At 36.2% G+C, this 27,285-nt stretch overlaps 1 protein-coding gene across 1 annotated transcript in view; it reads left to right on the top strand.

Annotated features, from left to right (window-relative positions):
• Positions 1 to 25,396: 25,396 nt before the first annotated feature.
• LOC105033695 (uncharacterized) overlaps positions 25,397 to 27,285 on the top strand; it is a 31,937-nt gene continuing 30,048 nt past the window's right edge. Inside the window, exon 1 of the mRNA XM_010908590.3 lies at positions 25,397 to 26,887. Within this exon, the coding sequence (XP_010906892.1) occupies positions 25,561 to 26,887 (1,327 nt within the window). The 5' untranslated portion in view covers positions 25,397 to 25,560. The remainder of the gene's footprint in view (positions 26,888 to 27,285) is intronic.

Below are 27,285 nucleotides of genomic sequence, written 5' to 3'. Positions count from 1 at the left end.
TATTATTTTATTAATAATTTAATAATTACTAACAAGATTTAATCTTATTTTATATGAATCTAGGATAAATAGGAGGTCCAATTTTAACATTAAAGGAGGTGATCATATAACAGATAGTACTGTACCAACTCAAAACACACCAGGAGGTCATGCTGACTTTCTATCAAGTCGAGGTAGTATTGCACCAACTCAAGACTTTACTATATAAGATTCTAGAAGAAGACAGTAATTGTAATTGTAAAAAGTTCAAGAATTTTTGTGAATGTAAGTAAGTTGAAAATATGATTTTCAATATTTTTGGAATGTAGATGAGTTTTGAAACTCATTTGATTGTAATGAATATAAATATCATCATTTTAATATATGGATATAAATTATTACTCTTAATATCTTCTGAATGCAAATTTTATTATTCTATATTTGATTGTCTAATGTATTGAATTGAATATTGTGTGAACTAAATGTTCAGTTCGTTGAACATTCTGTGTTAGCTTAAAACTAAAATTGAAAGTGTGCACTGAGTGTTAATTTGTTCAGTATTAAATATAAGAAATTAATATTATGGCATTGTGTTTCACTGAATATAAGAAATCATTATTGCTTCCATGAGTTGATTCAATGTGTTCAACTAAAAGTGAGAAATAAGTATTGGTTCTATGACTTGATTCAATATGTTCAACTGAATGTGAGATATCAGAATTGATCACATGATCTGATTCAATGTTCAGTACACACTAGTTTTATGTCCAAGCATATTAGTTCAATATTCAAATATAAAAAGTAGATATATATGTGTTCACTGCATATTAGTTCAATGTGCAGGTATATTAAATAATGAATATCAATTTGTTCATTGTATATTGTCTCAATTTTCAGACTTTAAGGTATAGAACTGAAATAAAATCACAACCAAATTTATGAGTGATTCAATACATTACTATATATTGCTTCAATAAATTAAATATTAATACATGGCCACAAATAATTAACACCAGGAGTTATATCCATGCCATTGAAACACAATTAAATTGAAACCATAAGTGAATGGAAAAAATATTATAAATAAAATAATTTATATTTTAAAATATAATTGAAATACAATCCACTTATAAAAGTACATGATTACAATTTAAACATAAGGATCTGGTATCCATTGACAGTAATAAATTTTATAATAAGCTGATTTATTTTCGTAGTAACTAATTTTGAGAAACAGATATATTAGGCCTATATGTATAAATCTGTTGCATCTTTCTCTCTCTCGTAAATTCTTTTTCCTTAAAACACACTACTTTTTTAGCTCAGTAAGATGACTTTTTGATAAACACTTCTCTCTTTCTATACTCTCCTTCTCGATTTCAAGCACTCAATTCTCAGCCTCTTAATTTTATATTTTTTTTTTGAAACTGACACATTATCTTGAGTACATATCTAGTCTACTCTGGATCCTACCACTAGAGGTAGTTGCAACCTCCATTAACTTATAAAAAAAGTTAGACATGATCTTGATTCTTCTTTGCTTTTCCATTGCAATAGTAAATCAAAAATAAATTAATTTTCTTACAACATACTTAGGATATGTCGAAAACCTTCTTTCTAGATTGGCACTCGACTATAATGTTTTCACTATAGCTACAAGATGGCAATAACATATATTTGAACCACCACCGCCAAGACCAGATACATCTTCATCCCAAATTTTTGAGCTTTAAAAACTGTCTTCTATCTAAAAGAGACATTGAAAGAGAGAGAGCTAGAGTTAGACTAAGATAGAGAGAGCAAGAGACATTGAATCTTAACTAGTTTTGGTAGGAATTTTGGTGCTATCTGAGATTTTTGGTGCTTGGACTCAAAAAAATCCATATTAGATTCTACACATAGACTAAAAAATCTATATTACATAACCATCCCAGTCGATAACTAGTTATGTAAGCATCGGATGACATCTTTGGCCCTAATTGAGAGGATTTTGGATGATATTATAATAATATATAAAATATATTATGGGATATTACAGCAATTGGAGGTATAGAGGGATATTTGCAAATTGATATAAAATATAGAGAATTTTTTTTATTTATCAAGCAATCTTATTTATGAAAATCTTCATAAATAATAACTATACTTACTGTTAGATGTATGTCCTAGAAGCCAATATGATAGATACATTGTAATAAATTCTATAATATATTTTTATACTTAAATTATTGATTTATCAATAAAGTGGATAATTTTATCCATTCTTATGTTATGTGTCCGAGAATCATTCAAAAAATTAATAATTTAAAGATACATATTCTAAAGAGTTTAGATTTGAGACATGTATAATTAATTTATAAAATTATTTCAAATTGATGGATCATTATGGGGATGATGATTGATCCGATAGATCGATGCATAGATTGCTTCCTTCGAGATAGATGAGTCTCAGATCTACGATGTGGAGACACTGAGCGAAAGTACGAATGGTTGTTAGAGAACATCAATACTGAGCATGACCATACGAGAGATCACATAGATGTCTACTCACTCGTCGGTGATCGTCTCAATACTGTAGTGGTGTGAGTGGTTCCTTAACCTGCAGTGGCTAGCTGCTCATAGTGGGGTTGCTATAGTTTGATTGAATATAAATATGGTCTCCTAGCCATTTGGATATTTGTCGTGTATGTTAGCTGTAATAGATTCACTGTAGAAATAGGATGCGCACTTAGAAGAGATCTATCGACCTTAGTAGATATGGAGTAGACCTAAGAGATTTAAGAAGCTAAGTCAATAAGTCTATGACCATAGTAAGATGATGAATGGAAAGGAGTTTTCATAGATATTACATCTACACTTGAGCTAATCAAATTTTTCATATAACAGATGAAGAGATTTGATAAGTTTTCATAATTTTCGTCTTATCGAAACTCATGATAGAGGAATTGAATCATATGGTAACTACACCTAGAGAATCTATTTTTTATTCTACTGGATTGCTACCACATACTGTTAGACGCCACTAGTAGATTGTGAGAACTCACTAGTATCATTCTGAATCGATAATCCTTGATGGATGTGAGTTAGAAGTATTCTAATCCATCAAAAGAAGTTTTGATAATACTATGATTGAGATCATGGTATATCTCACTACCAGATAGAATAAGAATCTATGGGGTCACACACAAAAAAGATTTTTTGACTGATCAGATGGTTGAATTATGATTATGAATCGTAATATGGTTCAATTATCAATTTGATTGATAATTAATTCAATACAATAGTTGCAATGTTCAATTCACTAAGGGTTAGTGAATTTTTGGAGAATTTATTTTGCAATAGGATTGCAAAAGGATTCAATTTGATTGAACAATGAGATTAAAATTAAATCTAATTGAATAAACTTTAATTTGATTTATTTTAAATTTGATTGGATCAAGCACTATTAATTATGAGATAACTTTATATGCAAGAAATCAAGTCCTAGTTTGATGGAGATTTGATTTAATTGATTCTCTAATTGGATTAGGTGCCTAATTGGATTAAATTGGACTTAGATTTAATTAGTTAATTGGTTTTAATCAATTTTTAAGTTAGTTAAGATTTGGGCTAAAAGTCAGTTAGGATCAAAGCAAATTCAAAACAGCCCTTAATAGAAATCCCAGTAGACTGGGATTCTCTTCCTTGCGCCATAACAACCTCACATCATAAGGGAGTGCATCCCTTGATTTTGTGCGACAAAAATCTCCATGCCAACTCCCTTACACATCCTCTCTCTCTCCTCTTTAATCTGATTTAATTTGGATGAAACCAAATATGGTTTTGAACCAAAATAGGACTTCTAGTTTGGTTAGGTTAGGGTCTTTCAATTCTAGTCTAAACCAAGCACTTGGAGCTCTATTTAAGGAGGGGTCATGGGACTTTAGAAATCAAAAGTTTTGGGATCAGATCTCATGCTAAAAAAAGGGTTTAGGCGTGAGGCTTTCGTGGCGTGAGGAATTATTTGGGCATTGGGTCTTAAGGAGAAGAGAGAAAGGGAAAGGGTTCTACTTCTTGTCTTCTTCTTCCTCCTCCTTTCTTTTTCCATCTTGAGATTATCTTGGAGATTGAAAGAGATTCTATTCAACCATCAAAGAAATATTTTCTACAAGGAAGCTAACATCCTAGGAAGAACAAAGAGCTTTCGATCAGATCAGGCCTTGTGTAGATATCTGTAGAAATCGGACATGTGCGCAGTTATATTGAAACTTGAAGACATTTACAAATCCAGATTCGAAAAGAAGTTCTACGATTTAGGTATATGGTTCGATCATAAATTAAATTTTATTTTCTAAAATCAGATGCTTAATATCTTATTTATCATTATATAAACTAGATCCATAGGTATTTGATTTAGATCTACGAATGCGTAAGATTAAATCTGATTTAATCTTGTCTTCCGCTGCTTGTATTTAAAATTATTTTGAAATTTGCATACAAAAAATCTAAAATCTAACAGTGATATCAGAGCCATGAATTCATATGCATAAAAATAAGATATAATCTAATTTCTAATCAGATCTAAAATTAATTAGATTAATGATCTACATCGATGTGATATAAGGTTGTTCTGGCATAAGATTTACTCCTTATATTGCAAAGATTGTCCTATATCGATATTTGATTCTTTTAAAAAATATTTTTAAGCTTTAAATCTGATTTTATTGATTTGAAAAGTTATTTTTAGATTAGATTTTTATTCATGTATGAGATATATGAGTAGTTATGTAAATCTGAAATTATTTCATGGATCTAAAAATTGAAAACTAGTTTCGATACCATAACATGTTTAGATCTGAATTTTGATTTTTAGATCTAAAATATGTTTCAAGATTATAACATGTTAAATTACTCAAATAATTTAGATCTAAAATTTAAAATTAAGATCTAAATTTTATATTAATTGGATTAACAATTGGTCATAGTTAAATCAAATTAGGTCAAGTAATTTGATTGCACCTGGGGTAATTGATTTGAACTTAATGGAACCCAATCGATTTGAGTAGTTGATCGAACTAATTCAAGAGTTGATTAAGATTAGGTCAAAAATACCCATTCAAACTAATAGTTGTAGTAGGTTGGATCGATTGAAATCCATTTATTTAATCGATTGACCCAATGACCTAAATTGGCTCAATGGCTCAAGCCTCAACCACTCAAGCTAACCTATTTGAAACCAATTGATCAATTGGTATCTTAGGCAAGTACAGAATGATGGTTACTTAATTAGGACCCCTAAATTATCAAGGGGTAGCCTCCCACTCATCTTTACTTACCTGACCAATTTGATAGATTGTATTAAGAATCAGGTTGGTTTGGTTTAGTCCATGCCAATAGGATTAGACATGGTGATGACTAATGAGATGAGACCTAACCTAAACCTTCCTACAAATATTAAGCCCTAGGTCTTCTATTATTGTAGGAGTGCGGGCATCCTACTGGTATTGATTATTCTCGACTGATTACAGTGGTTCAGTTACATCGGAAGGATGCAACCATCCTATTAGCATGAGATGTTGCTAGATAATGATGTTGGGAATAGTGTCCCAAAGCCAATCGTCAACCTGTTGATGGTTGTGCTCCTTTTGTATTAGTACATGAATTATAAATAAATAAAAGTTATTTTGATTTTTTTTTTTTCATCACAAATGTTTCATCTTCTAATGAACTTCTGTGTTGTGGTGAAGTCCTTAGGACTATTTAGACTCGACAAAGGAGGATTTATCGCTTAGTCCTTAAACCTGTTCGCGACCAAATGATACGTTGTTACCAAGGACGACAACGTTTATCGAGCATAGGTCGTTGTGTGCCAAATGGGTTGGTTGTCCTCATAACCAAGGAGTGTGGAGACACTGGTATGGCATACAGGTGAGATGTAATGGTACATCTACACTGAACGTGACCGACTCCGAAGCTATTTCTGCTGTCAAGATTTGCTCCGATGGCATATGGGTATAAATGTCCCTCCGACCTGAGACCGCCATGGTGACTTGCAAGCAACTTACTGCACTTAGGCACAGGACTATCTGAATTGCTAGATGGTCACTTCGATTAGTACAGAAATTAGTTTCTGTGCTATCGGCTTAGGTTCGAACCTGCGGGATCACACACATTAGAGGTTTCTTTCTGATCTGATGGCTGATTATGAGTCTTATATGTTTGAAACTCTATGATTGAAAATTAGGATTCTCTGATCATGAGTTCCACACATTTTGGTTATCGGGGTCAAAATTTTGAATTTCAAATTTTGAATTTGAAATTTGAACTCTTCGATCAAGGTTTCATATTGATGGACTTTGATACCCGATTGCCCATCGGATTTAGACTTAATAATTATGAGAGGTTTTATTAGTGATTTGATCACTAATTAACTCAATTTGATTGAGTAATTATTTTTGAATCAAGTTCAATTGAATTGGATTCAGTTGGGTTTGACCCGATTAGGTTAAGAGTTTACCTAATCGTCGAGATGGTTTGGTCCCTGATTTGATCAGGGGTTGGGCTTAGTCAATTTCTGATTTGATTAGAATTTTATTGAGCCTAATTAAGTCTAATTAAGTTAGATTTAATTTAGTCTAATTGTGCTTAACCTATTTTGATTAGGTTGGTCCAATTAAGATCAAACCACCATTTGAATTTGAATCCCTGCACCACCTTAAATCTCTGCGCCCATTTGAATTCACGAGAAGAAACTTCTCGTGAATTTTTTCTCACGCAAAGCCCTTCTCACGCCCACTCTTGTGCACCAATATTTGGATAAAGATGATTAGTTAACCATTCAAATTCAAAGTGTGTTTGAATTTGAAAGGATAACTTTTCTCTTGCGCATACATGATATTATCCACTTTAGTGCCCCACATCTCACACGAGAAAGAGTTTCTCGTGAAACCTTTCCATGCACAAAGCAGACTCACACCTTCTCTTCTCACACCCAAGTGGATAGGGATGAGTTGGTTTTACTTTGAATTCAAATTTGATTTGAATTCAAATGTGTAACCACTTGTCTTTATCCTCTCACGCGGATAAGACACGTTTTGAACTATTTTAAAAGAGATAGGGAGCTGGGGCATGCGTAGAAAAATTCTGAGAAAGAAAGTGGGGCGTGAGGAAGCCTTGTGCATGAGGTGAAGGTCCAAAACCTTCCGAGAGAAAAAGAAAGAAAAGAAAGAAAATTGGGCACAGGATTTTTGGTGTGTACCCTAGGGTTTCTACCTAGGGTTCGGGAAGTAAAATTGGTGTGCCACGAGTATCGTGAGCCCACCAAATTTCAGGGAGAGGTCCATCAGCCTCTCAAGCAACCGTGCAGATGATCTGGAGTATCTGAAGAGTCGGCACACATCGATCGAAGTAGTTCGATCAACATCAGCCATCAAAAGGATGAAATCACGAACTAGCATTCATGAGGAACCGATCAGACGGGAGCTTCATGTGGATGATTCACAGAGGTCAGAAACTAGTGTGGCTGTGATATGACGATCAGAGCTCTCCGACGGTGATCAGATTGCGGTGATCGACTACCCGCAAAAGGTGATGTGTTCTGAACACAGTACAGTAAAAAGTTTACTGTTTCAAATTTAAATTTCAAATTTAAATGCATACTGTTGTATCATATTTAGATCCTAGTATAAGGTTAATTAGTATTAATTAATGAGATTAATTAATAATTTTACTATAAAATAGTAATTTTAAAAAAGTTTTAAAATTATCATTTTACCCCTGCACTGAATTTTCGCTACAAATGGTATCAAAGCATGGTTCTAGAATATGATATACATATGCATGCGTAGATTAAAGTGTAATCTATAAGTTCAAATTTGAAATTTAAAATTTAAAATTTAAATTTTAAATTTTAAAATTTGAAATTTGAAATTTAAAATTTAAAATTTGAAATTTAAAATTCAAAATTTGAAATTCAAAATTTAAAATTCAAAAATTAAAAATTTGAAATTTGAAATTTGGTTGAAATCTCAAATTTAAAATTTTAAATTTTAAATTCAAAATTTAAAATTTGAAATTCAAAATTCAAAAATTTAAAATTCAAAGATTGGAAATTCGAAATTTGGTTGAAATCTCAAATTTGAAATTTAAAATTTAAAATTTAAAATTTAAAATTTAAAATTTGAAATTCAAAATTTAAATTTTAAAATTGGTATATTTAGATATACTTGATCCCAGTAGCAAGTAATCTAATTGGGTTGGTTGCCATGGCCGTCCGATCATAGGAGAATAGTAGGGTTTAAAGGTCCTCTCTTCCCATTCGATGGGGTCTCCTATGGCGGTAGGGGTGCCGATGCAATTATATCCCATGTCGATGAAGCAGTGAAAGGACTTAATTATAAGATTTATCATGAATATGTTAAATTAGATCTAAAAAAAAATTCATGATTTATTTTGAGTTATTTTCTGTTATGAAATGAGCAATAAGATTACTGTTTATGAAATGTGCTGATCCGTTTGTGAAATGAGTCAACACATTTGGTGAACAAAAAATAAAATCTTTTAAAATTTAAAAATTATTTTCGAAATGCCAAACCCTGACCCATCAGTCCAAGTACTTAATTAAAAGAATTAAGTATTGTCTAGTAGGTCTAGAATTGTGAATTAAGACCTAAGATAATTGCATAAACTTGTGGGTCAATAGGTTAGATGAATTAGGTCCATAATTGGGTTAGACCTAAGGTTAGCTTAAAAATGGACTAAATGGAGTAATTGGTCAAATCTAATCAAAAATTAAATTAGATTAGGTCAAGGATACTCTAGACTCAACTTCAATAGTTGTAGTTGAATGGGTCCATGTCTTTAACTAGACCAAGATGGACTTAATTCATGGCTACGCGGTGGAGCTCTATTTACTAAGTTAATCAAAATTAAAACTAATGAACCGGTTGGTGTCTAAGGTAAGTTCGGCAGTTTTGACCAGTGGTTCTTTAACGGGAGCTACTCGCATTGATTCGATCATTGACGAGTTAATGGCAAATCCCCCCCACTGATCTCACTTACCTGGCCAATCTAGTAAGTTAGATTTTGATTAGATCACTTGGTGATTAGAGCTCACCCATGTCATTAGGTAAATCAGTGTGAGTGATTTAGGTGCTCCTAATGCCAGCTTTAATTAAATCTTTTTTAATCTGACTTGGTGAAGTCAGTGGGAGGATTGAAATTGGCTGGATGATTTCTTCTCTACTATCCTTTAATAAAATCTTCAAAAATTATTAGGTCTCTAAAATGATTAAGTTATAATGATAACTAAGTCAATGCCTCCCATTAAGTGAGTGATAATGAGTCCATTAGTTCAATGATCATTGGAGGCCCAAAGGCCTGGTGCTCATTGGCCAATGGAATTATCATTCATAATATGATAATTTGGTTGAGTCTTTCTGATGGTGGTTAGATTGGCCGGCTAAAGTCGGGCCTGATCATTTATTGGTCTGATTCACCAAATTAAGTCATGTTAATGATTGGACCTAACCAGATCTTTTCAGTGGAGGCCAAAGCCTACTGATTAGGTTCTGGGGCAAAATCAATTACTAGAAGTTGTTTAGAGAAACAACTGGTTAAGAACCTACCCATAGATGCACATGGGTTGACCAACCAAAGTTGGGCTCGTGTGTAGTCTGTGTGGATTCTAGTACCCATTAAGGAATTAAAGTAATTCTTCGAATTGGAGGTTGAGGCTACCGGTTCGTAAAAATATTGGAAAAAACTTTAGACTAAAGTCCAAGTCTTTAGTATTAATTTATGTACTAATAGAGGTCTCATTTTTCTTTAAGCAGCTATGGCCACTACCCTGTCGCTCCGGTCATTATTAGATAATGACAAGCTCATGGGACCCAATTTCGATAGCTGGTATCGAAAATTGAAAATCGTCCTTGAGCATGAGCGGATCCTTTATGTAATAACGGATCCAGCACCTGAGGAGCCAGCTCCGAACGCTAGTAAGACGATCCGAGACACTTACTTGAAGTGGCTCAATGACCGCACCACCGTTCGATGTATTATGCTGGCAGCAATGAATGATGAGTTCAGCCGAAGGTTTGAGAACGTCCAGCCACAGGAGATGCTTCAAATGTTGAACGACTCCTTTGGCACGCCTGACGATGTTGAAAGACACAAAACTAGTTGTGCCATTTTCAATGCTCGAATGAGGGATGGGGCCTCAGTCACTGATCATGTACTGTACATGATCGAGATGATTGAGCGCCTAAGCAAATTGGGTTTTTCTCTGCACGAGCAGCTCGGTAAGGATGCGATCCTTAATTTCATGCCCAAGTCCTTCCTCCCATTCCTTACTCATTTTCGAATGACAAAGTTTGCAGTAAACTACCACGGGTTGTTGGGGTTGCTGCAGAACTTTGAGAAGGATCACCAGCTCCATAAGGAGTCGGTGAATGTAGTGGGAGGGTCTTCTTCTCGTCGTCGACCCTTTGGGAAGGGGAAGAAGAACAAGAAGAAGAAGAACAAGAAGGTGCAGCCTCATGCTGGGACGGCTGCACAGGGTCAGACCAAGAAGCGCAAGCCCGACCAGAGCCAGGCGGAGTGCTTCTTTTGCAAGAAGCAGGGGCATTGGAAGAGGAACTGTCCTCAATACATAGCCTCCCTGGACCCGAACAGGCCGAAGAAGAAGCAAGGTAATTATATGATAACTCCTTGCAACTTTTTTATTTGTGATACTACTGTCTGGGTATTGGATACCGGAAGCCCTTATCATATTTGTAATTCGATGCAGGGTCTGCAGGTCAGTAGGAGATTTGATGAAGGCGAGAGGTTCCTGAACGTTGGAGATGGAAGCAAAGTTCCAGTTCTAGCTTTAGGAATCATTAGTCTTGTAATCAATTCTCGTAATGTAATTCTGAGTGAATGTCATTATTGTCCAAGCTTTTTATTAAATATTATTTTCGTAGGCCTTTTGGCCATGTACGGTTATGATTTTTTAATAAAAAAAATATTTGCAATATCATTTTGAATGGTGTTAAAATGTTTGTTGGACAATTAAATAATAGAATTTACTTACTATCACAGCCTGTTAATGTAGTTCAAAACTTCGATAAACGTTCTTGAATAGATAATGTGTCAGAAGTCTATCTTTGGCACTGTAGGCTAGGTCATATCAATAAAAATAGGATAAATAGGTTGGCTCAAGAAGGAATTCTTGAACTTAGTGATTGTGAATCACTTCCAACCTGCGAGTCCTGTCTTCTTGGAAAGATGACCAAGTCACCTTTTACTGAAAAAGGTGAGTGAGCCAGTGAACTCTTGGGTCTGGTACATTCTGATGTATGTGGACCTATGAGCTCAAGTGCAAGAGGTAAATATTTCTACTTCATAACCTTCACAGATGATCTATCGAGGTATGGGTATGTCTACTTAATGAAGCATAAGTCGGAATCGTTTGAAATATTCAAACTATTCCGAAATGAGGTAGAAAAATAAACTGGGAAGTGTATTAAAATTCTTCGATCTGATCGAGGAGGTGAATACATTTCCAATGAGTTTCTGACATATCTAGGGAAGAATGGGATTCTCTCTCAGTGGACTCCTCCTGGAACACCACAGCATAATGGTGGGTCTGAAAGGAGGAATCGGACCTTATTGGACATGGTTCGATCCATGATGGGGTTTGCTGGTCTTTCGATCTTTCTCTGGGGATATGCGCTCGAATCGGCTTGTTACCTTCTAAATAGAGTTTCGAGTAAGTCTGTAGCCAAAACGCCATATGAGATATGGATAGGACGTAAGCCAGTACTCTCGCACCTTAGGGTTTGGGGGTGTTCGACTTATGTTAAACGTTTAATTACAGACAAGCTTGGACCTAGGTCTGACAAGTGTAATTTTATAGGGTACCCAAAAGAGACCAAAGGGTATTATTTCTACCTTGCTGATGAGCAAAATATGTTTGTCAGCCTTAAGGCAATCTTTTTAGAAAAAGAGTTCCTTAGTGAAGGAACTGTTGTCTCTAAGGTCGAACTTGACGAAGTTCGACAGGTGAAAAATCCGACACATGTTACTGAACCTAAATCGGATTTGATTAGATTAGATCCGGAGCCCATTGATTATGCACCCTTAAGGCGGTCTGGTAGAGTACCACATCAACCGGACAGATACTATGGTTTCTTGGTCTGGGATGGCGATCCTGTCGAACTTGATGAAAACGATGAGGATCCGATCACCTACATGGATGCAATGCAGAGACCTGACTCTGAGAAATGGCTAGAGGCTATGAAATCCGAAATGGAGTCCATGAAGGTCAACGATGTGTGGACATTGGTTGACTCACCCGAAGGAGTGAAACCCATAGGGTGTAAGTGGGTCTTCAAGAGGAAGAGGGGCGCAGACGGAAAGGTGGAGACCTATAAAGCCCGTATAGTTGCCAAGGGATATCGTCAACGTTATGGTATAGACTATGACGAGATGTTTTCTCCTGTGGCAATGCTCAAATCCATTCGGATTATGCTTGTGATAGCTGCCCATCTAGACTATGAAATCTGGCAGATGGATGTGAAGACAGCTTTCCTAAACGGAGAGCTGGACGAAGAGGTGTATATGATACAACCTGAAGGATTCACATCCACAGATGAGTCTAAGGTATGCAAGCTATAAAGGTCCATTTATGGACTTAAGCAGGCATCTCGGAGTTGGAACATACGTTTTGATAGGACAATCAAAATGTATGGCTTCGTTAAGAACGGAGAAGAGCCCTGCATTTATAAGTGGGCTAATGGTCCAGTAGTAGTATTTCTTGACGGTTGTGCTCCTTTTGTATTAGTACATGAATTATAAATAAATAAAAGTTATTTTGATATTTTTTTTTCATCACAAATGTTTCATCTTCTAATAAACTCCTGTGTTGTGGTGAAGTCCTTAGGACTATTTAGACTCGACAAAGGAGGATTTGTCGCTTAGTCCTTAAACCTGTTTGCGATCAAATGATACGTTGTTACCAAGGACGATAACGTTTATCGAGCATAGGTCGTTGTGTGCCATATGGGTTGGTTGTCCTCATAACCAAGGACTGTGGAGACACTGGTATGGCATACAAGTGAGATGTAATGGTACATCTGCACTGAACATGACCGACTCCGGAGCTATTTCTGCTATCAAGATTTGCTCCGATGGGATATGGGTATAAATGTTCCTCCGACCTGAGACCGCCACAGTGACTTGCAAGCAACTCACTGTACTTAGGCACTGAACTATCTGAATTTCTAATTCAGTGACGGAAGGTTGCTGGGTGTAGTCAAGTACTTGACTTGTCGGTGCGTGTATCAAGATGGGATTGACCACTCTAGTTTAGGAGCTGTGTACAGTCATGTTTCAATTTAGCAAAATCTTGGTCAGGGTAGTCCTAGTGAGGAGTCACAGGACTAATTGAGTTGAGCACGATTCGGATGATCTCATCAGGGTTGACAGTTTAACCTTGAGTCGTCCTAAACATAGGGGTCAAAAGGGATGAATTATACAGTAACCATATTCACGTAGGTTCTGAGTGTTGCGATTGCAACTATTCAACTTATTCGGACGTCGGGTACCATTGCTAGATGGTCACTTCGATTAGTACAAGAATTGGTTCCTGTGCTACCGGCTTAGGTTCGAACCTGCGGGGTCACACACATTAGAGGTTCCTTTCTGATCTGATGGTTGATTATGAGTCTTATGTGTTTGGAACTCTATGATTGAGAATTAGGATTCTCTGATCATGAGTTCCACACATTTTGGGTACCGGGGTCAAAATTTTGAATTTCAAATTTTGAATTTGAAATTTGAACTCTTCGATCAAGGTTTCATATTGATGGACTTTGATACCCGATTGTCCATCGAATTTGGACTCAATAATTATGAAAGATTTTATTAATAATTTGATCACTAATTAACTCAATTTGATTGAGTAATTATTTTTGGATCAAGTCCAATTGAATTGGATTCAGTTGGGTTTGTTCCGATTAGGTTAAGAGTTGACCTAATCGTCGAGATGGTTTGGTCCCTGATTTGATCAGAGGTTGGGCTTAGTCAATTTTTGATTTGATTAGAATTTTATTGAGCCTAATTAAGCCTAATTAAGTCGGGTTTAATTTAGTCTAATTGTACTTAACCTATTTTGATTAGATTGGTTTAATTAAGATCAAACCACCATTTGAATTTGAATCCCTGCACCACCTTAAATCTCTGCGCCCATTTGAATTCACGAGAAAAAATTTCTCTTAAATTTTTTCTCATGCAAAGCCCTTCTCACACCCACTCTTGTATGCCAATATTTGGATAAAGATGATTAGTTAGCCATTCAAGTTCAAAGCGTGTTTGAATTTGAATGGATAACTTATCTCTTGCGCATATATGACATTATCCACTTTAGCGCCCCACATCTCACACGAGAAAGAGTTTCTCGTGAAACTTTTCCACGCACGAAGCAGACTCGCACCTTCTCTTCTCACGCCCAAGTGGATAGGGATGAGTTGGTTTTAGTTTGAATTCAAATTTGATTTGAATTCAAATGTGTAACCATTTGTCTTTATCCTCTCACGCGGATAAGACACATTTTGAACTATTTTAAAAGAGATAGGGAGCTGGGGTGTGTGTAAAAAAATTTTGAGAAAGAAAGTGGGGCGTGAGGAAGCCTTGGGCATGAGGTGAAGGTCCAAAACCTTTCGAGAGAAAAAGAAAGAAAAGAAAGAAAATTGGGCGCAGGATTTTTGGTGTGTACCTTAGGGTTTCTACCTAGGGTTCGGGAAGTGAAATTGGTGTGCCACGAGTGTCGTGAGTCCATCAAATTTCAGAGAGAGATCCATCAGCCTCTCAACCAACCGTGCAAATGATCTGGAGCATCCGAGGAGTTGGCACACATCGATCGAAGGAGTTCGATCAACATCAGCCATCAAAAGGGTGAAATCACGAACTAGCATTCGTGAGGAACCGATCAGACAGAAGCTTCGTGTGGATGATCCGCAGAGGTCAGACACTAGTGTGGCTGTGATGTGATGATCAGAGCCCTCCGACGGTGATCAGATTGTGATGATCGACTATCCGCAAAAGGTGATGTGTTTTGAACACAGTACAGTAAAAAGTTTACTGTTTCAAATTTGAATTTCAAATTTAAATGCATGCTGTTGTATCATATTTAGATCCTAGTGTAGGATTAATTAGTATTAATTAATGAGATTAATTAATAATTTTGCTGTAAAATAGTAATTTTGAAAAAAATTTTAAAATTATCATTTTGCCCCTGCACTGAATTTTCACTACAAATGATGGGGTTGGGCCTAATAATTGAGCACAGTGAGGGATCCAATGATGACTTTATCTATGCTTGAACGATGGATCGGACTTAACTAAGGAGTGGACTAATAACCAAGCACGGTGAGGTTCATGACTTAGAGACGAAGCACTACAATATGCTTGAGAAGTATTGGACAATAGTTATCCACTCATCGATATAGCGTGGCTCAATAATCGAATATGATGAGGTGCGACACATATTGATGGGACCGCAGTGCCTACTAGAAACCTTAGTCGTGTAGGAATTTCTGCATCTCCAAAGGGGAGTATGAAAGATTCGATAAAATAATGAAAGCCTATTTATTTCTTAAAGTCTCTAGAATAAATTTTAAACATGAGTACAAATATCTAACTAGAATCTTTACTCTTCATAGTTTAACCATGTCAGCTTCAAACTCTTTAGCCCATATCCTAGAGTCCAACTGATTGATCGAAACCAATTTTAAGGACTGATTTAAAAATCTCAAGATTGTCTTGATATCCAAAAAATTAGGATATGTTCTCGATCAGGATCCACCCCCTCTTTTGCCAAACTATCTTACTGCAAAATAGAGAACTGTATTAGATAAGTGGATGGATGATGACAATCGGATAAAGTGTTATGTGCTGGTTTCAATGTCAAACGAGCTGCAAAGCCAGCATGAGCATATGTCAATTATCAGGGCTATGATCACTCATCTACAAGAGTTGTATGGTGAGCATAATCGAACCGTGCATTTTGAAGTTTCAACGAGGGTCTTCAACTCTAAGATGCATGAAGGACAGTCGGTCCATGAGCATTGTCTAACAATAATTAAGGACCTAGAAGAGCTTGAGAAGCTTGGCCTTACCATGCAGAAGGAATTGCAAGTGAATTTGATCTTGCAATCTTTGATCAGTTTATATGGATAATTATTGTAAATTATCATATGAACAAGTTAGATTGTATTTTATTTGAGCTTGTCAATATGTTGATCACTCTGGAGGAAACCTTGAAGAGTTCAAGGAGCTCCGTTCTTGCTGTGGAGCAGGCACCTTCTTTCAAAAAAAAGTCTTCAGAGAAGAAAAGGAACAAGCCTGCAAAGAAGTAGAAACAAGAGAAAAAATCAAAGAAGGATACTCTGAAGATGGCTGCAAATAAAGAAAAGTGTTTCCATTATGAGAAGAATAGCCATTGGAAGAGAAATTGTCCGCTATACCTAGAGAGCTTAAAGATCAAGAAAAGAGACAAACCTTTCGAGTGTAACCTTACAATTACCTCTACTTCTAGTTGGGTATTAGACTCTGGTTCGAGTTCTCATATATGTACTTCGATGTAGGGTCTAATAGAAAGTAGAGAGTTGAGGAATGATGAGATAATCCTATGGATCGATAATGGAGCAAGAGTTGCTGCAGAAACCGTCGGTATCTATCCTCTTCGATTATCATCTGATTTTAAATTGATTTTAAAAGACTGTTATTATATGCTTGTAGCTAGCCAGAATTTGATTTCTATTTCTGTATTAGCACATGATGATTTTATTTTTAATTTTAATAAAGATTTCTATTTGATTTATTTGAGAAATAAATTGGTTGTCAATCTTTATCACTTGCATGTTGATACGAATGTAAATGTAAATGAGCAGATAGTCTGTAGTACCGTAGGTCATAAAAGATCTAGAGATAATATTAACCACAAGTATATGTGGCACCTTAGACTTAGTCATATTGGAGAAAATAGGATAAACAAACTGAAAAGAGATGGTCTCTTAGGCTCAATTAATTTTGAGTCGTATCCATTATGTGAATCTTGCCTTCAAGAAAAGATGGCTTAGTTATCCTTTATGGGATGTGGGAAAATGGCCATTAAGATACTTGTTCTGGTACACACTGACGTATGCCACCTATTTAATGTACAAGTTTGGAAAGGTTACAGCTACCTCATTATTTTTATTGATGATTTGTTATTGGTATGGATATGTATTTCTTATGAGACACAAGTCTGAGGCCTTTGAAAAGTTTAAAAAATTTAGAAATAAAGTAGAAAAACAAACAGAAAATTTTTTTAAAGCTTTTCGATCAAATCGAGAAGGTGAATACCTTAGTGAAAAATTTTTAAATTATCTCAAGGACAACGATATAGTCTTATAATAGACTCCTCCTAGTATGCCTCATCTCAATGGGATGTCGAATAGGAGAAATAGGATCCTATTGGATATGGTCCGATTCATGATGAGTTTCACTAACTTGTCCTTAAATCTTTGGGGACACGTCCTACTAACCATGATTTACCTATTGAATAGGGTTTTTTCTAAATCCGTTCCTACCACACCGTATAAGATATGGCATGATAAGAAATCGAATCTTGATCATCTTAAGATTTAGAGATGTTTAGCCTATGTCAAAAGACAAATGGTAGACAAGTTAGAAGCTAGGTCCATGAAAACTCATTTTATAGGATATCCTAAGGAGTCATTAGGATACTACTTCTACTTTTCAGAAGATTGCAATGTAATTGTGAGTCAACACGCCATATTTTTGAAAAAATAATTTATCCAGGATGGTGGTAATGGAAGGTTGATTGAGGTCGAAGAGAGTCTCTGAAGAGCAATGAGCTAAGGAACTGGATGAACCTATTAATAATGAGCCAGTAGTTCCACCTCCATCTCGTAGATCAAGTAGGGTCTCTCGTCCTCCTGAAAAATACTTGAGTATGCTTGCTGAGGATGTAGAGAAAATATTTCTCATAGGAGATAAGGATCATGGAGATGATCCTAAAACTTATGACGAGGCAATATCAGACATTGACTTCAAAAAATGATTGAATACTATGAAGTCAGAGATTGACTTAATGTATTCGAGCCAAGTATGGACCTTAGTGGATCCACCGGAAGATATAGTATCCATTAGATATAAATAGATTTATAAGAGAAAAATAAGTGTAGATGGTAAGATAGAGACCTATAAAGATAAGCTCATGGCGAAAGATTATAGTCAACATGAAGGTATTGACTATTAGGATATCTTTTCACCTGTGGCAATACTGAAATCCATCCACACATTACTTATCATTGTAGCTTTCTACGATTATGAGAAATGATAGATGAACGTAAAAACTATATTTCTAAATGAATATTTTATGGAAGATATCTATGTAGAGCAGTCTTTGGGTTTTACTTTCAATGATGGAGATCACAAAGTCTGCAAGCTATAAAGATCTATTTATGGATTAAAGCAAGCTTCTCGAAACTGAAATACTCGTTTCAATGATGCGATCAAATCATTTGATTTTATAAGAAACGAGGAGAAATTTTGTGTATATAAAGAGGTCAGTGGGAGCACTGTTATATTTTTTGTATTATACGTGGATGACATTCTTCTTATTGAGAATGATATTCCTATGCTGACCTCGGTTAAAAGATGATTGTTTAAGAAATTCTTCACGAAAGATCTAGGGGAAGCTTTTTATATTCTGGGAATAAAGGTTTATAGAGATAGATCTAGAACAATGCTTGGTCTATCACAGAAAATATACATAGAGGAAGTGCTGAAAATGTTCAGTATGGAGAACTCTAAAAGAGGATTTCTACCTCTTAAGTATGGCATAACTTTCTCCAAGAAGATGTGTCCAAGCACATCTGAGGAAATAAAGCACATGAGCAAGATCCCTCATGCGGAGTCTCATGTTTGTCATGCTTTATATCCAATCTGATATTATCCTTGCTGTGAGTGTCACGAGCAGACATCAATCGAATCCAGGAGAGGAACATTAGATAACTGTGAAGAACATCTTTAAGTATTTGAGAAGAACTAATGATCTATTCTTGGTCTAAGGAGGAGGATCGAAGTTGCGGATTGAAGGATATACTGATTCAGACTTTATATCTGATCCTGATGATAGAAAGTCTACATCAAGAAGTGTGTTCATATGTAATGGAGGAGATACAAGCTGGAAGAGTTCCAAGCAACCTATCATTGCAGACTCAACAATGGAAGCTGAATATGTCACTATCTCGGATGCTGCAAAGGAAGTCTTCTGGTATAAAAAGTTTGTTATAAAATTTGGAGTAATGACATCAGATGCCATCCCATTCTACTGCGACAACAACGATGCTATAGCACTAGCTAAGAAGCCAAGGTCAAATCAGAAGTCCAAATACATCGAGCGACAGTTTCATATTATACGCGACTACCTCGAGAAGAAATACATCGAGTTGCGAAGAGTAGCCTTCACGGACAATATGACAGATCCACTGATGAAACAGTTGAGCCAGCTGAAGATTAAAATCCATCTTGAGAAAATGAGACTAAAGTTAGTGGCCAATTAGCTTTAGGTCAAGTGAGAGATTGTTAGATGTATGTCCTAGAAGTCAATATGGTAGATACATTGTAATAAATTTTGAGATATATTTTTATATTTAAATTATTGATTTATTAATAAAGTGAGCAATTTTATCCATTCTTGTGTTATGTATCCGAAAATTATCTAAGAAATTAATAATTTAAAAATACATATTCTAAAGAGTTTAGATTTGAGACATGTATAATTAATTCCTAAAATTACTTTCGATCGATGGATCATCATGGAGATGATGATTGATCCAGGTAGATCGATGCACAGATCACTTTTTTCGAGATAGATGAATCTCAAATCTATAGTGTTGAGATATTGAGCGAAAGTATGGGTGGTTGTTAGAGAATATCGGCACTGAGCGTGACCATATGAGAGATCATATGGATGTCTTCTCACTTGTTGGTGATCGTCTCGATGCTGTAGTGGTGTGAGTGGTTTCTTGACCTACGGTACTTCAGTTGCTCACAGTAGGGTTGCTATAGTTTGACTCATATAATATGATCTTTTAGTCATTTGGATCCTTATTGTGTACATTGACTGCAGTAGATTCACTGTAGGAGTAGGATGCGTACTTAGAAAGGTTCTATCGATCTTAGTAGATAAGAAGTAGTCCTATAAAATTTGAGAAGCTAAATCCATAAGTCTATGGCCATAGCAAGATGATGGATGGAAAGATATTTCCATGAGTATCATATCTGGACTTGAACTAATCGAATTTTTCATATGACAGTTGAAGAGATTTGACGAGTTTTCATAATCTCCATCTTATCGAAACTCACGATAGAGGAACTGAATCACACGGTAACTATACCTAAGAATTTTATTTTTTATTCTGCTAGATTGTCACCGCATGTTGCTAGGTATCACTAGTGGATTGTGAGAACTCACTAGAATCATTCTGGATTGATGATCCTTGAAGGGTGTGAGTTAAAAATATTCTAATCTATCAAAAAGAGTTTTGATGATACTATGATGAAGATTATGATATATCTCACTACCAGACAGAATAGAAACCTATAAGATCACACAAAAAAGATTTTTTGATTGATCAAATAGTTGAATTATGATTATGAATCGTAATAGGATTTAATTATTAATTTGATTGATGATTAGTTCAATGTAATAGTTGCAATATTCAATTCACTAAGGGTTAGTAAATTTTTGAAGGATTTAATTTGCAATAGGATTGCAACATGGCTCAATCTGATTGAGCAATGCGATTAGAATTAAATCTAATTGAATAAGATTTAATTTGATTTAATTTGGATTTGATTGGATCAAGCTCTACTGATTATAAGATAATCTTATATCCAAGAAATCAATCCCTAGTTTGATGGAGATTTGATTCAATTCATTTTTTAATTGGATTAAGGGCCTAATTGGATTAAATTAGACTTGGACCTAATTAGTTAATTGGTTATAATCAATTTCTAAGTTAGTTAGAATTTGGGCCAAGAGTTAGTTAGGATCAAAAGCAATTCAAAACAGCCTTTAATAAGAATCCTAGTTGGACTAGGATTCTCTTTTTTGCGCCATAACAATCTCATGCCATAAGGGAGCACATCCCTTGGTTTTGTGCAACAAAAACCTCCACGCCAACTCCCTTACATGTCCTCTCTCTCTCCGCTTTAATCTGATTTAATTTGGATTAAATCAGATATAGTTTTGAACCAAAATAGGACTCCTAGTTTGGTTAGGTTAGGGTGTTTTAATCCTAGACTAAACCAACCAATTGGAGGTCTATTTAAGGAGTGGTCATGGGAAATTAGAAACCAGAAGTTTTGGGATCGGGATCAGATCTCATGCTAAAAAGAGGGCTTAGGCATGAGGCTTTTGGGGCGTGAGGAGTTTAATTGGGAGTTGGGTCTTAAGGAGAAGATAGAAAGGGAAAGAATTCTACTTCTTATCTTCTTCTTCCTCCTCCTTTCTTCTTTCATCTTGAGATTGTCTTGGAGATTGAAGGAGATCCTATTCAACCATCAAAGAAGCATTCTCTGCAAGAGAGCTAGCATCCTAGGGAGAACAAAGAGCCTTCGATCAAATCAGATCTTGAGTGGATACCCATAGAGATCGGGCATGTGTGTGGCTACATCGAAACTTGAAAGCATCCACAGATCTAGATTCGAGAAGAAATTTTATGATTCAAATATGTGATTCGATCATAAATTAATTTTTATTCTCTAAAATTAGATGCTTAATATCTTATTTTTCATTATATGAACTAAATCCATAAGTATTTAATTTAGATCTATGCATGTGTAGAATTAAATCTGATTCAATCTTATCTTCTGCTGTTTGTATTCAAAATTATTTTGAAATTTACATGCAAAATACCTAAGATCTAACACTTACCATTTCAAACTTTTAAATAAATACTAACATATAACTTTATGATATATGGGCTACAATCTTTTCTCTTTTTCTAATTATTCTAGAAATACAATATGAAATAAATACACTAAAATAGATAATAGAAATATAATATAATATAATATAATAGATATAAGAGCCTAATTATGTTCTATTATAATATACTATCACTATTTCAAAATCTTAATAATATATGTATGTCTATCGCTATAATAAAATAATATTATTATAAAATAAAAACATTATGATTCATCAAATATTTAATAAGAAATATAAAAGTATTAGATCTGTAGATATTTAAATAAAGTATAATGAGATCATTATAATTGTCCTTTCATTTTTAAGTAAGATCATGATTATAAAGATGCATTAGAATTAATAAAATATTAGTGTAATCTGATAACTTAAATGGAACATTTGGAAGGTAGAATACTAACAAAAATAATTATTAAGTTCTATATCAATTTAGTAGTACCAATGAATTCTTTATTTGATATATTTATTGAGCATATATCATCATCTATTAAGCAAATATGATTATCAATGACATCATTAATTTATGTATCAATTTAGTAGTACCAATGAAATTTTTATTTAATACACCTTAGTAGGCTAATAATTTTCTTATTAATAAGATTATATTGTTATATTTTGATAAAGAACCACATTAAACAAGAGACATTCCTATTATTCAAAATAAAGAGCTCTATTAACACTATCATTAATATAAGCATCCATATGGTAAGCAGAAAACTTTGCACAAGCAGAACCTTCATTTTAGTATATATACTAGCTGTAGACCTATGTATTGCATGGGATTTGATATACATATATAGAATTTATAAATGCCGGTAAATTTTGATTGACTTACAAAAGAATAAATTTTTTTATTATAAATAATCAGCAGTACAATAATATTTTCATGATTTATTACATGTTGCACATATCATTAACTAATGCTTGCATAATTATGAACATAATTAAGAACATGAGTAATGGTTACATCATAAATAATAGAAAAAAATTTATAAATAATAAATATGCATGCATATTTTCATACTGTAGTACTTACTAGCCACCTAGGTTTGGAAGAGGTAGAACCCTTCCCACCAATATGGTAACCTTTTTACATTCTACTTCTTTAAATATTCTTTTTTGTCATTAATATCAAGAGTCTATTTATTGCTCCAAAAAAAATACAATCCAAGTGACATGGAAGATAAAAGGAAAATTGAAGATGACGATTAGGTTGGAAGTTCTTATTAATTTTTTAATCCAATGACGTATTGCATTTTTTAAATAAAAAATATTAACGCCTATCTTTTTCTTAGGAACTTTTTGTGGAATAAATAATAGTTTTTCTCCCAAAATAGTCACATGTGGAACTTTTTAAGAGAAGAGTAATAAGTGGCTTTGTATTAAAATTTTTTTGTGGAATAGATGAAAGACTTATAAAAATTTTTAGAAGTCTTTCAATTGAAGTTTTTTTTTATTGCTCTAAATAGGCATCTCTTCAATCTACATGGCATATAAAGTGAAGATATGTGTATCATCTAAATTTTCCTAAAATACTCATGTGTGAAATTTTCTAAGAACATATTAATAGATAGTCTTATTTTAAGAAATGTATACTAAAAAGATGGCAGGAATTTACTATGTACATATGTTGTATGCAATCTTGCTGAAAAGATCTTTTATATTATATATAATAGATTTGATTTTTGGAGTAACCATAGAGTTGTCACACCTCTTTCAATACTCATGCATATAGCTTGTGCAAACACCGCATTTGCTATCCCATTCATTCAGATATGGCATTGCTTGAAAGAAACATGATGTAATGTATAATGTATTGAATTACCAATCGAGATCTATTTGGGTAGAAACATGATAACAGATCCATCTCCTATGGACGGTAACCCAAAATCCCCACCACAAGCGCATCAAGCATCAAAAATATCATCCTTATTACTTCCTTTTAATCTCAACCATTGACCGTGATTCAATAACTTAGATCTCCAAAAAGCAGAGCCTTACATATCTCACAAGATACTAGATCCAAAGAACAGTTCGTGGTGCCAAGCAAACAGAAAGGTGCCGCATAGTGGAAAGCATGGGTGCTCATTCCGTTGCGGCCTTCTTTCTTTACCTTTTTTTGCCGAAAGACAAGAGAGAGAAAGCAAAACCTCACCATTATTTACGTGTCTTATGAACTCTTTATCACCAAAAAAAAAAAAAAAAAACTAATGGATATTACGATGTTGCATGTGAGTGTACACATAGGCCTCTGGTTCACTCTTGTCCTCCGATAATTATTCGTATAATGCATAAAATTTATATGTAAGACTTAAAAATCCGCTGTCATTGTAAATTGGATTGAGCATGGATCTTTTATGTTATAGAGGCTACACCGCACAGCATCATGCATCCTTCAGTGGCAACCATCAGAAGCAGATGATCATCAATCAAAAAGATTCACGAGCATATATCATATTATACATCATATATATTATTTAATGATCGTTCATCTTAGGTGACTATCTAAAATTGCAGAGCACTATGATGTGGTTTGTATTATGATCGTTCATTTTGATTGAATCACACCAATAATAAATTATCTTGCAGTCACCATGGTGCAGCCCGATGGTAATGGGTATATATTTTTTCCAATGGTTGGGATTCGAATGCTCAAGAAAAATGATCTGCGATGATTCATGTGGACGGCCTCGACATGAGAAAGGTTGGGAACTGTGTCTATCACGCTGGTAACTATGATGGCTCGGATGGTGACCAACTCATGGCACAGGTGGAGAAGGATTAAACATTGACATCCTGTATAGAATATTCCATCCGAAAGATGAGATCTCTTCGGAGGGATTGTTGTGCTAGTCTCTTCACCCATCCCATTTTCATTTCGTGTATCAAAAAAAAAATTATCTTGCACCAATAAATTATGTAACCAATAACAATGGCTCTTATTTTTTATCATTAAAAACTTATAATATAAAATAAAAAGAAAAAATAAAAACATGGAAGATACACTGCTATATGGTTCTTTGTACACGCATTACTTAATTCCCAACAAAAACCAAGTAAAGAATAAAACATAAGAAAATAAAATAAAAGCCAAAAAAATTCCATGCTTAATAAAATTCCTTGTTCATTAATTCCCAAAGACCAGGGGAGTATGTGATAGAGTTTAGAGAGAGAAAGAAAGAGATTAGGGCCGTGGTGCGCACCATCTTATCCTACGCCCCCCACCCTTCTCCTCTCCCTTCCCCCCCCTCCCCCCACCCTCTCCCTAACAAATACCCTCACCTCCCCCCACCCCACCCCCCCTCTCTCTCTCTCTTCCCCTAGTACCCAATGACCAAACCTCCAATGCCTCTCCCCTTCCTCTAATCCCTCTCTTTCTTTCTCCGTGGAGGGATTCACAGATGCAAGCATAGATACAGATATCAACAAGTAAGATTGGGGTGAGTTAAAAAAGGGTGGGAACCGGGAAGAGAAGAAAAGAGAGCGGTCTTGACTGATTTTTTTTTTTCCTTCTTTTCAAATATTAAGAAGAGAAGAGAATCTATCCAACCATTCGGATGAAGCCCAAACAGAACCCCACCGCCGAGCCGGTCTCCTCCTCCTCGGCCGCCACCGCCGCGATGGTCCCGGAGCTCCGGCAGGCCGCGACTGGCGTCCAGTCCGGCGATGACCCCCTGCCCCTACCGGGCGGCCCGGCCCGCGACCCCCCCGGCGGAGGCGGAGGCGGAGGCGCGGAGTCCGTCCTCGTGGAGCGGCGCGGCGAGCACTCCGCCGTGTGCCGGTGGATGGTATCCCATTTCCCCCGCTCCAAGGCCCGCGCCCTTTGGTCCCGCTACTTCGAGGTCGGCGGCTACGATTGCCGCCTCCTCATCTACCCTAAGGGTGACTCCCAGGCCCTCCCCGGCTACCTCTCGATCTACCTCCAGATCGTCGACCCCCGGGGATCCTCCTCCTCCAAGTGGGACTGCTTCGCCAGCTATCGTCTCGCCGTCGTCCACCCCTCTGACGATTCCAAGTCCATCGCCCGCGACTCCTGGCACCGCTTCTCCTCCAAGAAGAAATCCCACGGGTGGTGCGACTTCACCCCCGCCGCCACCATCCTCGACCCCAAGGCCGGCTTCTTCCATCCCCCCAGCGACGGCGTCCTTATCACCGCCGACATCCTCATCCTTCACGAGTCCGTCGCCTTCTCCCGCGACCATGAGCTCCAGGCTCCCCCCGCCGCTGCCGCCGACGTCCTCAGTGGCAAGTTCACCTGGAAGGTCCATAACTTCAGCCTCTTCCGCGAGATGATCAAGACCCAGAAGATCATGAGCCCCGTCTTCCCCGCTGGCGACTGCAACCTCAGGATCAGCGTCTACCAGAGCTCCGTTGCCAGTGTCGAGTACCTCTCCATGTGCCTCGAGAGCAAGGATACAGAGAAGATCCAGCTCGTCCCTGAGCGGAGCTGCTGGTGCCTCTTCCGCATGTCGGTCCTCAGCCAGCGCCCTGGCATGAACCACATGCACCGCGACTCCTATGGTCGCTTTGCCCCTGATAACAAAGGGGGAGACAACACCAGCCTCGGCTGGAATGACTACATGCGCATGGCGGACTTTGGGGGGCCGGACTCTGGCTTCCTCGTCGATGACACTGCTGTATTCAGCACGTCGTTCCATGTGATCAAGGAGTCCAACAGCTTCACGAAGAATCCCGGGGCGCTGCTCGGGGGGAGGGCCGCCACAAGGAAGTCGGACGGGCACTTTGGCAAGTTCACCTGGAGGATTGAGAACTTCACCAGGCTCAAGGACCTCCTCAAGAAGAGGAAGATTACAGGGCTTTGTGTCAAGAGTCGCAGGTTCCAGATTGGCAACCGGGACTGTCGCCTCATTGTTTATCCCAGGGGTATGCACATTATTTTCATCATCAGTCATCACCACCACAGCCGATCCGAACTAGTTTGGGATTAAGGTGCAGTTGAGTTGAGTTAGTTAATGAGTTGACTTGTGTCATCATCACCACCACCTGTCATTTATCACCTCGAATTGCCTCTGAAATGCTGTGGGATTCTTCTGATAGAGTTAGGAACTTCATTTGTTGGATGCTTTTTGATTATTAAAGCTATTTAATTATGTTCTTTGTGCTGCTTCTTGCCATGCGCAATTTGGCAGCAGCAATACTTAGCTTTAGCTCATATTGGTTGACTATTAATTTGTGATAAAAAAGCATATAGTATATATACACTATCTGATTTTGCCCTTTCCACTCTTCCATTGGATCCTTAAAACTGTAGTCATGAAGGT

Source organism: Elaeis guineensis, chromosome 1, assembly GCF_000442705.2.
Source record: "Elaeis guineensis isolate ETL-2024a chromosome 1, EG11, whole genome shotgun sequence".
Lineage (NCBI taxonomy): Eukaryota > Viridiplantae > Streptophyta > Magnoliopsida > Arecales > Arecaceae > Elaeis > Elaeis guineensis.
Note: the sequence above shows the minus strand (reverse complement) of the source record. Positions and strands in the feature narration are given on the sequence as shown.